Source organism: Palaemon carinicauda, chromosome 13 (assembly GCF_036898095.1).
Source record: "Palaemon carinicauda isolate YSFRI2023 chromosome 13, ASM3689809v2, whole genome shotgun sequence".
NCBI lineage: Eukaryota > Metazoa > Arthropoda > Malacostraca > Decapoda > Palaemonidae > Palaemon > Palaemon carinicauda.
Genome location: NC_090737.1, coordinates 140596061 through 140612758, shown reverse-complemented (window position 1 = coordinate 140612758; position 16698 = coordinate 140596061). Strand labels below are relative to the sequence as shown.

Here is a 16698-nt window from a genome sequence, read left to right as displayed (position 1 = left end):
AAATTTTCTATTTTAGTTTTTTTCTCAGTATTTATCTTCACAATTGTATATATTATAACACCAAATAAAAGTAATTTTATTTTTTAATATATTCGTCTCCTATTGCAATGATACAATAGTCCATGTTTTGCACAAAATACCTTCTTTTGGATATACAAAGTTGCAAGATAGTATCTAATATATGTCTACATAAATAGTTACTTCTACTGCCAATAGGTGTCCATACCATCGCCGTGTCCATGAATTTCTTGAAATTACGAGCCTCTAATGAATAATAAATATATATAAATCATTTAATAGAATACAGGAACAGTAGTATCAAAATTGAAGCCGAAATTTACATGATAGAATGGGCCAATTTATAAGATATTGTTTTCTTAATTTAGTTTAGTTTCCCTAAATAAATTCGTCTGCTAATAATAAATCTCTATTTTTAAGGTTTTCATCTATATATAGCTATCTCTAGGATGGAATATCCTTTAATGATTAACTGTATTAAATTCTAAGACTTAAAATTGCCATTAAAATGGTATATTAATGTTTTATAAGCCATAACACAAAATTCATTTTTTGCCACGTTACCAAACTAGATGACTGAAAACCCTTCAATATTTCTAATTTTACAGTCAAATAAAACATTAATTGGATCCAATGCACTCTATTTCTTAAATATAATTGTATTTTGTAATACTATTTTACAAAATATATATTTTATATGGAAGAATTTTAAAGCTCAGACAATAGTTTTTTCTTTTAATGAAGGATCCTTGCCAAGAGAAAAGTTGGCATCAGTCTCTTCTAATATATTTGTATTATCAATTTATATATATATATATATATATATATATATATATATATATATATATATATATATATATATATATATATTAAGAATTGAATATATTACTCCAGATAAAAATAATTTACTTATTTTAATATATTCGTCCCGTATTATTATTATTATTATTATTATTATTAAATGCTAAGCAACAACCCTAGTTGGAAAAGCAGGATGCTATAAGCCCAGGGGCTCCAACAGGGAAAAAAGCCAAGTGAGGAAAGGAAATAATGAAATAGATAGAATAGTGTGCTCGTGTGTACCTTCAAGCAAGGGAACCCCGTCTTGGATTAGATTTCTCTTGCTTGAGGATACACTCGGACACACTATTCTACCTTATTTCTTTTCCTCTTATTTTTTTCTTAAGTTTTTAGTTTATACAAGAAATGTCTTTTATATTTTTTTACTGTTCTAAGTATTTTATTTCAATTCATTACTTCTCTTTTAGTTTATTCCTTTCCTTTCCTCACTGAGCTATTTTTTCCTGTTGGAGCCCCTGGGCTTATAGCATCCTGCTTTTCCAACTACAGTTGTAGCTTAGCCAATAATAATAATAATAATAATAATAATAATAATAATAATATTAATCTGGTTAGTCAAAGTCCCAGTAGCACTCTAGTACTAGTATCTCGACGGGTGGCAGGTACCTTGGCCAACCTACTACGTGCTGTGAAATAATGTGAATTTAAATTTTAATCTAGACAGCATTTTACATTACTGAAAATTCGTTGGTAATTAATTATATTAAATTTGAAGGCCATGCCATTCATTTACAATTGAAATCCAGTGTTTTATACGTCAGAATGAAAGGATAATATTGAAGCTGTAACGACAAATTTAATATTAATTGGATGAAATATGATATATTAAAGATATTTGTAATATATCATTGTGATTTACGAAAGTATATGATAGATAAATGGTTTAAAACAAGGTCTATAGACCTTGGTTTAAAATACAGTTCCCTTCGTGGCTCGCAAGTCTGTTGGAACGTTGACAAAAATGTAAACAAAGTCACGTGACCTAATTTGTGGTGATATTGTGCGGCAAGTTTCGTTCAGGGAAACTAATATGATATATTAAAGATATTTTTAATATATAATTGTGATTTACGAAAGTATATGATAGATAAATGGTTTAAAACAAGGTCTATAGACCTTGGTTTAAAATACAGTTCCCTTCGTGGCTCGCAAGTCTGTTGGAACGGTTTAAAATAGCGTTCCCTTCGTGGCTCGCAAGGCTGTTGGAACGTTGACAAAAATGTAAACAAAGTCACGTGACCTAATTTGTGGTAATATTGTGCGGCAAGTTTCGTTCAAGAAAACCTTGTCTCTCCTGCTACAATTAGCTTATTGTAAGTATTTTCACGCAATTAATTATGTTTTTAAACACCCAAATGATAAACTAACATCTCGGTGTACTGTCTAAGACGTATTATTTGGTATTTGCTGGCAAAGACAAGACTAATCGAGAATCAGTCTCTTGGTAAGTAGGTACGGCATTTGTCTACGATTGTGACATTTAAAAGTGTCTGTTGTGTTTTTACCGATGGCTGGTGTAAGCTAAGGCCATCTCAGAAGATTGCCATTGTAAATGTAATTACTCGGCTGTGTATAGATAATTTGTGTAACTCGACTGGCCAACATGGCCACCTGTCATCTCTTTGGCCACACTACCGTAGATTTAAACTGCTCATGCTATGGCCTCGATTATATTTATGAAGTAAGAGAAACCATTTGAAAGTAGATTTATTCAACCTACGATATTTTCATATCTAAAATAACCTTTGTGACTTATTTTTCGTAATTGTAGTAGCAGTTTATTGTAGTCTTGGTATTATCATTACTTAAGGTTTCCGAAGTGTGATTCTGAATGGGTTATGCACAGTAAAGGTTTAAAGGTTTAAAGGCCGCTCATGAATGGCAGAGGCAAGGGACAGTGACATTGCCCTAGACTAGAGACTGACCATATATACATACGAACTTCGCCCAAGGTAAGACGAAGGGGGCCAGGCAATGGCTGCTGATGACATAGCAATTAAACCTAGAGGCTCCCCAAACCCCCCCATCCTTAGCTCATAAGGGCGGTGAGGTTGCAGCGACCAAAGGAACTAACGAGTTTGAGCGGGATGCAAACCCCAGTCTGGCATTCACCAGTCAGCGACGTTACTCCATCGGCCATCGCAACCCTAATCCTATTGTAATTACCTAAATAGTTTATTGATGAATTTTACCTTTAGTGTGGTCATATGGTACCTGAATAGGGTAATTTGACTAATACCAAAGCTTAACTTGGTATAGGTGGGCAAAGCCTACCCAGAAAATAAGTTGGGATTACAGTTACTCTATACTGGTTAGGTGGTTGAGGTTATAATAGGTTTTGCTTCCCTGTACTTTACTTGTTATTGTGGATTCCATGCTATTTCTTTATCCCTAAACCAGCCATAGTTTAAGCTGTAAATTTACCCCCATTCCTTATCTGCTCCTACTTTCAAGTCTTCTGCCGTATCCCTGCTCCTATTTCCTTCATTCTTGCTCTCCATTCTCTTCGAGTTCAGGGAGGAGGCATAGCCTCTACAATAGCTCGTACTATAATCTAACTATTTTGAATTTACTTTCTTTTACGCTGCTTTGTCTTTTTGTCTACATCAGGTATAATATTCATTTTGTATTTTCTAAATTTGTTTCATTTAATAAAAATGAACCTATTATTTTTTTTAGGTCTTCCTCTTAGGGTTGCGGAAGCTCGGTTATTTCATTCCTTTTATATGTTCCTGGCAAAAAACAAATAATGGTTTAAATGACCTTCAATTCTCATTGCTAGACTATAGAGGCCAAATTTTGTGAATATGACCCATGCAATGTCATTCCCGATACAAATGTTGTCTCTTGCGTGATACCGCAGGGTAACCAGGCATCCTGTATTAGAGAGGATTGTACCATAATTATGAAGTTCGTCCTGTGTTCCCTATCAATCCTTTTTGGGTCCCATACAGTATTTTAAAGATCTGAAAAAATATTTATTTTAGTGAAATTTTTAAAAATATTTTTATAAGGATTATGGAAAGGCTTTCATCATAAAGTAAAATCCTTTAAAACTATAAAACATGCTTGATTGCAATATTCTGATGCCTCGATATATGTAACGAATGTAGCCGAGTCTCTGCGGGTGTAACTTTATGAAAGTTGTGTGCCTATGTTGTTCAACTACCTCTCCAATTTAAGTATCCCTTATTTCAGTTTTCTAAGTCTGGTCACCCTGGAGGAAACAGGTATCTAATCTAGGCTTAATACTCTATAGTATGTACATGGAGTTCTAGGTTTTGATTCCAAACGTTGCTGATAAGAACTTGAAATATTGACCAGAATGTCTCCTTAGTAGTTAATTACCTCTGCCAACAAAGTTGGAAGGAGGTTATGTTTTATCCCCTGTTTGTTTGTTTATCTGTTAACAGTTCCCTGGCTACAATTTTAATCGTAGAGTAATGAAACTTGCAGGGATTACATGTTACGTAAAAAGCTGGAAAGGATTAAATTTTCTAAGGTCAAGGTTACAATCAAGCAAAAGGTCCAATACACGTAATCAGCCATGAGTTTGGACGTCGTTGTCACAGGGACTTTAAACTTGCCTCATAATTGAGTGTATGAAAGTCCATGTCATTTAATACATATGAAGGTCGAGGAATAAGATACCACGGCGGAGGTATGCGCTCTACTGAGTGCCCCTCTAGTTTTTATTAGTTTTTGTCTAGAGATCTTGTAATGTAGTTGATACTGGGGGGAGAGAGAGAGGCGTGCATCGAACCAAAACAGAACAGCGAGAAGGAGCTATCTAAGCATGATTATTATGACTCGTGCACCAAGTTTGTGTCAGAGGTCAGTGAACATAGTTAGGGTCAGTAATTTGACATATTCAAGGAACTGAAATTGTGTTTTATGGACAAGAAAAGTCTCTGATGAAAATGAGTTATATCCGTAGGGTGGATAGTCTGTATTTCGTGTTTCCGATCGGCAGTTTGCGCTTATGGGAAGGCAACTTTACTCTGTTCTAACTGTATTCATCTGATGACCTTGCAATATAAATATGGTCTGTCTACCCATAAGATAAGAATAAACACTCAGATGCAATTAAGCCTTTTCTTTTAGAAACAAGATGACAAAAATGGCCTTTAAAGAACGACAGGCTCTAGAAATGAGTACGACAAGATGGTTTCACATGCACACTTAAAGTAATAATACCGATCGTCTACTAATCAGGGTATTTCCGGAGAGAAAGAAAAACTTAAACCATAACCTAGTGCACTATAAGCATGATCTTGTAAAGGTTTACTTGACAAAATCAGGGTTATCATGTTTATTCCAATCAGTGAATTGATAAGATTATCTGTTAAAGACTGTAAATTTATTTTTAATGTAAAGTACTACCTGCAAAAGTTTGGAATGGCAATGGGTAATTCCCTATCCCCAGTACTCAGTAACCTTTACATGGAATTTTTCGAAGTTAAATTGTAACCAGCGATTTTGCCTAAAGGGGTTTTTTGGTTTCGTTATGTTGACGATATTTTTTGGGTTTGGCCTACATATGAGAATCTAAATATTTTTTTGGAAAAGTTAAATAGTTTAGTATACTCCATAAAATTCACTATTGAAGAAGAGAATAATTGTAAATTGCCATTTTTAGATGTTTTAGTGCATAGAAATAATAGAAGATTTGTTTTTGATATTTACAGGAAAGCAAGTACTAAAATGGCTTCCATATTAATATTCGGGCACTCCCCAAGAAGAGTGGGAAGACCCAGGCCTACATGGCTGAGGACTAGGAAGCATGAAGTGGGAGATGATGAATGGGTAAGTATTGATTTAAAAGGTCAAAATAGAGACGACTGGCGAAATCTAACCGAGGCCCTTTGCGTCAATAGGCGTAGGAGGAGATGATGATGACTATATTCTGGGGATATTATGTATATACATCAACAAATTTGACACAAATGTTACACGAGTTCTGTGTTAGCAGTCCTATGAGTGGCCATCAATGCTTTTAATGTATAATCTTATTATTGGTGAATAACCTTCCAGTGTTAGTCATTGGAAAACTTATGTACAAAGACTGGCTTACTGCACTGACTTTTTTTTTTCTTATCATTGCTTTCTTTTTTATAATTCAATAGATTTTACTTGTTTCCAGAAGTATTTCATGACATGCTTATCCATGAATTATCTTTTTTCAGATCATGAAAGTTTGCTGAAGTAAATTGAGCTACTGAACCGCAAGTTTGAACAGCAAGTACACTACAGTTATAGAGAACGCACCAAGAAACCGCATGACTTAAATGCAAAAACCAAGTTCTCTAGGATTACAGTTATCAATTCCATGGTAAGAGACGAGGATTATTATCTATTTAATATTAAAAAATGCCCCTTTTAAAAAGTAACAAAGGAGGAAGCTATAGTCCATTTCTTTTAGCGATGCATATTTGCACCGACTCGCAGCGGTGCCCTTTTAGCTCGGAAAAGTTTCCTGATCGCTGGTTGGTTGGACAAGATCATTCTAACCGATCAGCGACCAGGAAACTTTTCCGAGCTAAAAGGGCACCGCCGCCAGTCGGTGCAAATATGCCTCGCTAAAAGAAATGGACTATAGTACCTGGGTTAGAGGTCTGATCATGGAAAATTATCCACATCGTTAATGCACAGTAAATCATATTTGAACTAATTATTAGAAGAAAAAATTCTCTCTCTCTCTCTCTCTCTCTCTCTCTCTCTCTCTCTCTCTCTCTCTCTCTCTCTCTCTCTCTCTCTCTCGTCCTCCTCCTCCTCCTCCTCCTCCTCCTCCTTCAATCAATCATAAACCTTAAATGAGGTACAAAAAACTTAAGTCAAATTTAAATTCAACATTGTTTAGTTTCTTCCAATTTCTTTTAATGTGTCCAAAAGAATCCTATTTTTTCCTGTTGTTTTTTCCATTAACCCTTTTACCCCCAGGATATTTGGAAATTTCCAACCCTTAACCCCCAAGGGGTTATTTTTTTTCAAACATTTTGCAGTATAGTTTTTTTCAAATTGCTCTAACAGCTTTAATTTTTGTCATAGAGAGGTCAGGTTGATCTCATTCTCTTGGAAAATGCCTGAAGTTTCTCAAAAAATTATCAAAAATATGCTAAAAAAAAAAATTTAAATAGCATTTTTTTTGCAAGGACGTACCGGTACGTCCATAGGGGTAAAGGGATGAGTTTTGTGAAACGTACCAGTACGTCCTTTGGGGGTAAAAGGGTTAAATGACCTTATTTCCTTACTTTTTGCTTTTGCATTTTATAACTTTCAATATTAGAATAGAGTAATTTCAACTAGTTAAACATCATAGTGTTCTTGAATGTGAATAGTTCGCCAAATGACCGGCGTCAATGACCTTAGATGTCAGGATGCCTGAAAACTTGAAATCAGTCAATCAATCACCAAATGAACTCTTTAGATCAGATATTTGAACACTACTGGCATACTTCGGAATTTGATGCCTGTAACAACAGTAAGGCGTTGAAATCACAGATCAGAACTCTTATCAAACTGAGCTCAAATTATGTCGGCTTAAACCGTAGTAAATGTTTCAAAGAAATGTTTTATGTATTAAAGGTTTACTGTGAATAAGAGACTGAAAAATCTAGATATTTTTACATGACACATCCGTGTCCCCAATGTTAAATTTACCAGTCATGTGTATATATGATAAATGTCAAATTATTTGTCTTCACAGGAACATTTATTTTTACCAGACCAGTTGAATACTGTTAGAAATTGTCTGACAGTCCTGTATTTATCATAGGGTCTTGCTTAAAAACAATTAGAGTTCTAAAGGCTACTTGTCAGTGGCAGAGGCAATGGTCAGTGACAATGCCATAGAGACTGACCATATATGAATGTGATCAGCATTCCAAGCCCCCTCTCCTCCCAAGCTAGGACCAGGCAGAGCCAGGGAATGGCGGCTGATAACTCACAAGGTAGACCTTTAGGCTCCCTCAAACTCCCCATCCTTAGCTCACAAGGATGGTGAGGTTGCAGACTTCAAGTGTGATCACCCTTTTCCTTTTCAAGCAAGAAGATTATCAATAATGAAAATGGCTACCACATTAAGACAACTGATTGGTTGATTATCATTAATGCATGTGGCAGTGTCCCAGGGCACATGCTACTACATCAACACTGATACTATTTGTATTCATAGCTGCTGCTATTTAATTCTTAGGTTGTTTGTTTGGTTAGTGAACAAATCATCAATTTACAATTCTTACAACAGCTCAGTCATTATGTTCCTGCTGTGATGTCACAGCAACCTTGTGCGAGAGGGAAGTGGTATTAGTTTCAGATTATTATTATTAATTGCTAAGCTACAACCTTAGTTGGGAAAGCAGAATGCTTTAAGCCTGGGGGCCCCAACAGGGAATATAGCCAAGCGAGGAAAGGAAAAATGAAATATTTTAAGGACCGTAACAACATTTAAATGAGTAATTCCTATTTAAACTACAAATACTTTAACAAAACAAGAAGAGAAATTAGATAGAATAGTGTGCCCGAGTGTACCCTCAAGCAAGAGAACTTGTTAATCCCTTTCTCACCTGATGTGGTCCATTTCATGCATCGTTTTCTTGAGGTACACTCGTTCTTTGTTGGGCGGTTTATGTTGTAGTAGCTGATTTACTGCTCTGTCGGGTGTCACGGCAGGTACTCTTGTTGAGTCGTAGCTGGTTTGCTGCTCTGTTGGGTGTCACGGCAGCTACTCTTGTTGAGTCATATCTGGTTTGCTGCTCTGTTGGGTGTCACGGCAGCTACTCTTGTTGAGTCGTAGCTGGTTTGCTGCTCTGTTGGGTGTCACGGCAGCTACTCTTGTTGAGTCGTAGCTGGTTTGCTGCTCTGTTGGGTGTCACGGCAGCTACTCTTGTTGAGTCGTAGCTGGTTTGCTGCTCTGTTGGGTGTCACGGCAGCTACTCTTGTTGAGTAGTAGCTGGTTTGCTGCTCTGTCGGGTGTCACGGCAGCTACTCTTGTTGAGTAGTAGCTGGTTTGCTGCTCTGTTGGGTGTCATGGCAGCTACTCTTGTGGAGTCGTAGCTGCTGGTTTGCTGCTCTTGTCGGGTGTCATGGCAGCTACTCTTGTCGAGTAGTAGCTGGTTTGCTGCTCTGTCTGGTGTCATGGCAGGTACTCTTGTTGAGTAGTAGCTGGTTTGCTGCTCTGTTGGGTGTCATGGCAGCTACTCTTGTGGAGTAGTAGCTGGTTTGCTGCTCTGTTGGGTGTCATGGCAGCTACCCTTGTTGGGTAGTAGCTGGTTGGCTGCTCTGCTGGGTGTCATGGCAGCTACCCTTGTTGAATAGTAGCTGGTTTGCTGCTTTGTCTGGTGTTATGGCAGGTACTCTTGTTCAAGTGTTCTGTTCAGTGTTCAGTTTCTTTATAGTAGTCCAAGCCTTCTTGTTGTTATATTCTCTTGCTTGAGGGTGCTCTCAGGCACACTATTTTATCTTATTTCTCTTCCTCTTATTTTTTTAAGTTTTAATAGCTTATATATGAAAGATCTATTTTGATGACACTGATCTTGAGATATTTTATTTTAAGTATTCATGACTTCATTTATAGTTTATTTATTTCCTTGTTTCCTATCCTCACTGAGCTATTTTTCCCCTGTTCAACCCCAGGGCTTATAGCATCCTGCTTTTTCCAACTAGGGTTTTAGCTTAGCTAATAATAATAGTATAGTTCATTTCTGAGATCTTGGGCAAGGGATGAAGGTATATCTGCAACCTCATGGGATATATTTTTTGTAATTGGGAAATTAAAAAGATAAAACTTTTATCATGGCTTTTTGAAAGGTAAATTATTTTTATGAATCATGTTATAGTTTTATGTTATATAGAGACCAGAGTCAGTTCATTCAATTGATCCCTGGAAAGAGCTATTTATTGATTTTCTGTGAGAATTCAAGGAGTACCATAAGAAGAACTAGAAAACAGTCCACAATGCCTCCCTTGTCCAGCTGATATAGATGGTATACTGGAGTGGATTCTTGCTCGTAGAAATTTTGATGTTTAGGTTCAACTTTGAAACTTTATTTGTGACAAGTTCATGTGTATAATTAAAGCATACCAATGAATGTGTAAGGCAATGTGTAGGATTTCTCTTTTATTAACCCTTTTACCCCCAAAGGACGTACTGTTACATTTCACAAAAGCCATCCCTTTACCCCCATGGACGTACCGGTACGTCCTTGCAAAAAAATGCTATAAATTTTTTTTTTTTCATATTTTTGATAATTTTTTGAGAAAATTCAGGCATTTTCCAAGAGAATGAGACCAACCTGACCCCTCTCTGACAAAAATTAGGGCTGTTAGAGCAATTTAAAAAAAATATACTGCTAAATGTGCTGGGAAAAAAATACCCCCCTGGGGGTTAAGGGTTGGAAAGTTCCAAATAGCCTGGGGGTAAAAGGGTTAATATTACTATTACTAGCTAAGCTAGAACCCCAGCTGGAAAAGTAGGATGTTATAAGCCCAAAGGTTCCAATAAGGAAAATAGCCCAATAGAGAAAGGAAATAAGGAAACAGATAGAATGGTGTGTCCGAGTGTTCCCTAAAGCAAGAGAACTCTAATCAAAGGCAGTGAAAGACCATGGTACAGAGGTTATGGCACTACCCAAGACTAGAGAAGAATGGTTTGATTTTGGAGTGGCCTAGAAGAGCTCCTTTCTCTTCTACCCTTAGTAAGTGGAAATTAGCTACTGAACAATAACAAAACAGAAATTAACCCTTTGAGCAAAGAAGAATTGTTTGTTTAGCTTAAGTGTTGTCATGTGTATGAGTACAGAGGAGACTGTGGAAAGAATATGCCAGGCTATTCGGTGGATGTGTCGGCAAAGGAAAACTGAACCGTAACCAGAACGAGATTCAATGTAGTACTGCCGGCCAATCAAAGGACCCTATAACTCTAGTTAGTATGAACGGGTGGCTAGTGCCTTGGCCTACCTACTACCTGTAATATTAACAGTGAAAATTGGTATTTGTCACAAGTGCGTGTTGCTGAAATGCAAAAGAATTGTCACGTACTGTATTTGGGACGAGGGGCAATTGTCAAAATCTTAAAAGTATGAGATAGAATTTTTGACTAACACGTCATAGATTTCCCCATTTAGGCACTTTGTACCTGTAATAATGCAGTTGATGCTTTTGACATTTGCCTCTTAAGTTTTGCCTTTACTGTAATTGTATTTCCTGTGACATTTCTTAACATTGCTTTTATTAGCTATTAACGACAACAACAAATGCCGCTGTTTTTAGTCCACTGCATGACAAAGGCCTCGCACATATCAATGAGTTTTGCCAGTTGTCTTCACCATGCTGGCCACTGCGGTATAGGTGAGCATGTGAGATTTTTGTGTGATTGCTCACACCAAACCAACCAAGTAGGGGTGTCCCCGACTAGTACAGCTTTGATGATCATAGTGATATACAAACCTTTTCACCATGTGAACGTATGCTCACTCAGGAAGGGGTTAACTATTTAACCCCTTTACCCCCAAAGGACGTACTGGTACGTTTCACAAAAGCCATCCCTTTACCCCCAAAGGACGTACTGGTACGTTTCACAAAAGCCATCCCTTTACCCCCCATGGACGTACCGGTAAGTCCTTGAAAAAAAATGCTATAGATTTTTTTTTTCATATTTTTGATAATTTTTCGAGAAAATTCAGGCATTTTCCAAGAGAATGAGACCAACCTGACCTCTCTATGACAAAAATTAAGGCCGTTAGAGCAATTAAAAAAAAATATACTGCAAAATGTGCTGGGAAAAAAATAACCCCCTGGGGGTTAAGGGTTGGAAATTTCCAAATAGCCTGGAGGTAAAAGGGTTAAGTACTGTTTATATAAATATCACATTTATGAAAACTATTCCAGCCATTTGTATAGCTGATGTAATCAGTGGAGGTTGAAACACATTTTCTTCCTGTCTTCTGGGAGAGACGTCATATCCGCTAAGCATCGCAAGACGAAACTGTTGTAAACAGAGAACCTACTGTATGCTATTGTGCTGACTTATATTATTAAGGAAAGGTGGTTACCTTGACGAGCAGGTTTTTAATGTGGATGAGACCTGGTTATTTTGGCTTCATATGCCAAGCCTTAACTAAATAAGGAGAGATTGACTTGATTCTTACAGCTGAAACCCTTGCTGGTGTATCAGGCAGAGGATCCAGGGGGTATAGTGTAAGAGACAACTGCCTGTCATCTAGAGATTTAACAAGAAGGCTCGAGTGACATGCCATTATTTTCATTTAGATTGCTTTATACACCTTTATTTTACCAGAAGTCTGACAGTGTTATGTTTCCAAGGGTTTGTTTAAAAGTTTTAGCACTGGACAATACTCCTGGTCACCTGCTCACTTGAGTCCATTGACTAGCCAGACAGGAGTGGATCCCTCTCTCTGGTTACAGCTAATTTTTCCTTTCCCTGTACATAATACACCAGATAGTCTGGCCTATTCTTTCCACGTTCTTCTCTGCCCTCATGCACCTGACAATACTGAGATTACCAAACAATTCTTCTCTCCAGGGGGTTAACTCCTGCACTGTTAATTGTTCAGTGGCCATTTTCCCTTGGTAAGGGTAGAAGAGACTCATTAGCTATCTTTAGTATCTCTTCTAGGAGAAAGACACACCAAAATCAAACCATTGTTCTTTAGTCTTGGGTACTGCCATAGCCTCTGTACCAGTCTTCCGCTGTTTTGGAATAGAGTTCTCTTGCTTCAGGGTAGACTCGGTAATGCTATTCAATCTTTTTTCTCTTCCCCTTAATTTTTTTAACTTTTTATAGTTTGTATATGCAAGATCTATTTAATGTTGTTACTGTTCTTAGAATATTTTATTTTAGTTGTTCATTATTTCCTTGTTTCCTCTCCTCACTGGGCTGTTTTTTTGCTATTAGCTCCCCAGGGCTTATAGTATCCTGCTTTTCCAAGTAGGGTTGTAGCTTAACTAGTAATAATGATAATTATAATAATAATAATTATTTGGAGCATATGGACCAAGGTGTCATTGCTTTTTTTAATTCAAGTCCTACTGTTTTCAAAGGACATTTACTAAGGGCTCAGAAGAAACTGACAGCAACAAGGAATGATTAATCTTGAGAAGTCGTCTCACAAATTATTGTTGCCTGTGTGGACGCAACTTTATTCTTTGTTCCTGAAAGATCATTAGTCCAAACCTAAGAGAGTAAAATATTTTACTCTAAGTCTTGGTAAACAACCCAATAATAAGATAAAAGTTCTATAAGGCAATAGTCTTATCATCGGAGTAGTTCGAAGTAAAAAAAGGGATTTTGACGAAGGAAAAATATATTTCTGGGCGAGAGACCTGTGCCCCTCCGTGAAATGCTCCTTTTACATCCTTTCTAAGGTATATAACTGCGATGAATTACCAGAGAAAAAAGTTGCATAGGAATGCCAGGGTTGAACCCAGCTCGCTCACCTATATAAGGTGTCGGTCTAATACTGGGGCGTGATAAATCACAACCAGAGGTCTCGCGCCATTTAGATATCTCCTCCTCGATATCCCCTTTACAGCGAGGTGCCGTTCAACACCCACCACTGAATGCTACTACCACCATCTCAACCCACGCCAACTACGTCACTCCTTTTCATAGCATCATCGCTTCCGCTTGTTGTGATTTTTTGGCTGTGTTTTCCGGTGTTTTTTCTCCGCTCTAGTGCAAGATGCCGGATGCCCAAGATTGGGAGTATCCTGCATAACTTGTTTAGTTCAGTAAAGTCATATCTTTCCCTTTAACTGCAAAACTGAAAGGTTTATAATTTAGTTGTTAACCCTTTAACCCACAGGCTATTTGGAAATTTCCAACCCTTAACCCCCAAGGGGTTATTTTTTTCCCAGCACATTTTGCAGTATATTTTTTTTTCAAATTGCTCTAACAGCCTTAATTTTTGTCATAGAGAGGTCAGGTTGGTCTCATTCTCTTGGAAAATGCCTGAATTTTCTCAAAAAATTATCTAAAATATGAAAAAAAGATTTCTATAGCATTTTTTTGCAAGGACATACCGGTACGTCCATGGGGGTAAAGGGATGGCTTTTGTGAAACGTACCAGTACGTCCTTTGGGGGAAAAAGGGTTAAGTGATTTTCTTTTTACTGGCTTCCCTTTGGCCAAGTTGCCCAATCCACCGGCCTCAGCTATTATAATTGAGTAATAATTGACTCTATGGTTTATAAATTTAGCTATTGGATATTTACAAAATACACATTGTGTAACCTCCTGTGTAATGTTATTGAAACACTAAACCTATTTTGGAGTTTGCTGTGGAATATACTATTTTGAGTTAGTGACTTTTTTTTTGTATGTGGGGAGACTTAGAGACTTGTCCGTATGACTTTGATATGAATTTTATTAGTTTACTGTTTATAAAGTTCTGTAACTAATTTGGTATTGTTTACAGGTGCCCTGCAAATCAGCGGTCAAAGAGGGAACCGACAGGAAATGCCAGGAATCGGATCTTTTCAACTACAGATTAAAGGTGAGTGCCACGTGTAGCAGTAGGTATGCTTTAGACGCAAAATATCTTGCTGAAGCATTTTTGTTTTTACTAATTTTTAACCCTTTTACCCCCAAAGGACGTACAGGTACGTTTCACAAAAGCCATCCCTTTACCCCCATGGACGTACCGGTACGTCCTTGCAAAAAAATGCTATGAAATTTCTTTTTCATATTTTTGATAATTTTTTGAGAAAATTCAGGCATTTTCCAAGAGAATGAGACCAACCTGACCTCTCTATGATAAAAATTAAGGCTGTTAGAGCAATTTAAAAAATATATACTGCAAAATGTGCTGGGAGAAAAATAACCCCTTGGGGGTTAAGGGTTGGAAATTTCCAAAGAGCCTGGGGGTAAAAGGGTTAATGTACACACAACCATCAGGTCGTCATTAATTGCCTCGCCTCGTTCCTTATGCGGCGGCAAAGCTTTATCTGTTGTAGCTTATGATACATCAGCATTCTTATCTTCCATTTATGAGTATGTATATGATTTCCATAAAGTTTAAACTCTGTGTTATATCCCTAAGGTAATATCGTCTCATTAACTTGATAGCTTTTACTCCGTCATCTCAAGTCTCTGGTTTCATTAGCCCATGGGAGAGACTATGAAAATCATAATTATTGGCATCGCCATCAAATGGTTTTGCCAATAACCTTGGCTCGTAACCTGTTGGCATATTCACGGCGATAAATAATTAGCATTAAATACTCTCTCTTCAAGGATGCGTTGGATAAATTAAGATAAAGGAGGTTGTAATGAAACTGGGTCCTTCTCTCAACACTTTATTTGGAACTTAGAAAATTTACAATCTGCTCAAATGAGTTAGGGCGCTTACATGATTAAAATGGATAATGAAGTACAGTATCAGAGAAAATTGACAGAACAGTAAAGCCAGTCTTTGATTATTCTTACCCATTGCAAGCTATTCTGTGGAACAGCAACATTTTCCAAATGTCCAGCAGTGCTCTAATGTAGGATTTTCCATTTCAGGAGACCCCGATGATATGCACTTCTTCCTCGGGGCAAGATCCGGAGAAATGAGGTCAAGCGGAGAAGAAATTTATTGAACTCTTGTACCTTATACCCCCCTTTAGCTTCTAAGTTTTGATCCTATTTGTGGCTGGGGTCTTTCCTTTTCTTATTGCTTTCAGCCTGAAATCTGCCACTACCAGTTTATGAGGTTCTATGGATTTATTTGTAATCTTACAATCCGTAATGGTTTTCTTGGCTATCTAACACAAAGTCAATCTTTGAAACATTTTGTCCATTTTATAAGTTACTCAATGACTTCTCCTTTTTCTCAAACTTCCGTATTCATGACAATTCATAGCTTCTGCTAATTCCATCAATCTCTCGCCTTCCTGATTGTCTCTTCCAACACTCTTATCCCCAGATAACACTAGCAGTTCACTCCTTCGAGATCTTCCTATGTATTCTAGTAGTTTCCCTCTAAATTAATCCTGTTTTTCACCACACCTTTAAGGGACACATGTCGAGAGGATATGCCATATTATCTTTCTCATGAGCTTGATTTCTGACATTTTCCTGCAAATCTAAATGTAGATTAATTCCTACCATATTTCTCCTTGTATTTTCCCTTGCATAGTAAACTTTATATCCTTCCCCAAGATTTCTTGCACGTTTCCCCTTCCGTTTTGTCTCCTGTATATATAAGAATTTTATTTTCCCTTGCATAGTAAACTTTATATCCTTCCCCAAGATTTCTTGCACGTTTCCCCTTCCGGTTTCTCTCCTGTATATTTAAAAATCCTTCTTTTCCTTCTATGCATGACATCCACTGACTACTTGAGCCTAAGGGACAGTGTAGAGAGATTTAATAACTTTGTTGCATAGGGTGCTAATAGTATAATATGATTATGAATTTGATCCCATAGGTTTATGTAAGTACAATATTCATGCCAAGCAAGGAAGATTGTAGTAATTGTGTTTGGAATAATAAAAAAATGTAGACTTTATTAGAGTTGAGTGTACAGCCCAAAAAATATATACAGTGATGGAGACCTGAGAAGTTTTCTTTCATTAATAAACTAACAATTCTTTTGGAATTTAGCAGTTGTTTCAAAAACCCTCCAGACATATCCTTAATTGTATTTTGTTCCTACGCAAGTTCAAACCCTCATTATATATGTATGAGTTTACTCCTAAGTCATTTAGTTACGACCAGAATTTAAGTTGTTTGATTCTGATAACATTGTATGCTTACCAACTGCCTCACCCCTGTGTAGGAGTGGCCGAGTTAGCGAGATGGCGCCATTTGTCTCCTGG

General features: G+C 37.0%; 1 protein-coding gene and 1 long non-coding RNA gene across 26 annotated transcripts in view; one reads left to right on the top strand and one right to left on the bottom strand.

Moving 5' to 3' along the window:
• LOC137652539 (uncharacterized) overlaps positions 1-16698 on the top strand; it is a 316341-nt gene that overhangs the window by 15174 nt on the left and 284469 nt on the right. For 3 of the 25 annotated variants that reach the window (XM_068386018.1, XM_068386011.1, XM_068386019.1), the window contains exons 1-3: positions 2066-2192; positions 6066-6211; positions 14315-14392. The exons of 3 other annotated variants lie outside the window; for them this stretch is intronic. In XM_068386018.1, the coding sequence (XP_068242119.1) occupies positions 6209-6211; positions 14315-14392 (81 nt within the window). In that variant the 5' untranslated portion in view covers positions 2066-2192; positions 6066-6208. Of the gene's footprint in view, positions 1-1806; positions 2324-5567; positions 5686-6065; positions 6212-14314; positions 14393-15402; positions 16428-16698 lie in introns of those variants that run through there. 19 more of the 25 variants (XR_011046340.1, XM_068386014.1, XM_068386016.1 and 16 more) reach the window with 19 other exon arrangements.
• Positions 1-16698, bottom strand: part of LOC137652545 (uncharacterized) — a 213348-nt gene that overhangs the window by 45271 nt on the left and 151379 nt on the right. The window lies entirely within an intron of this gene.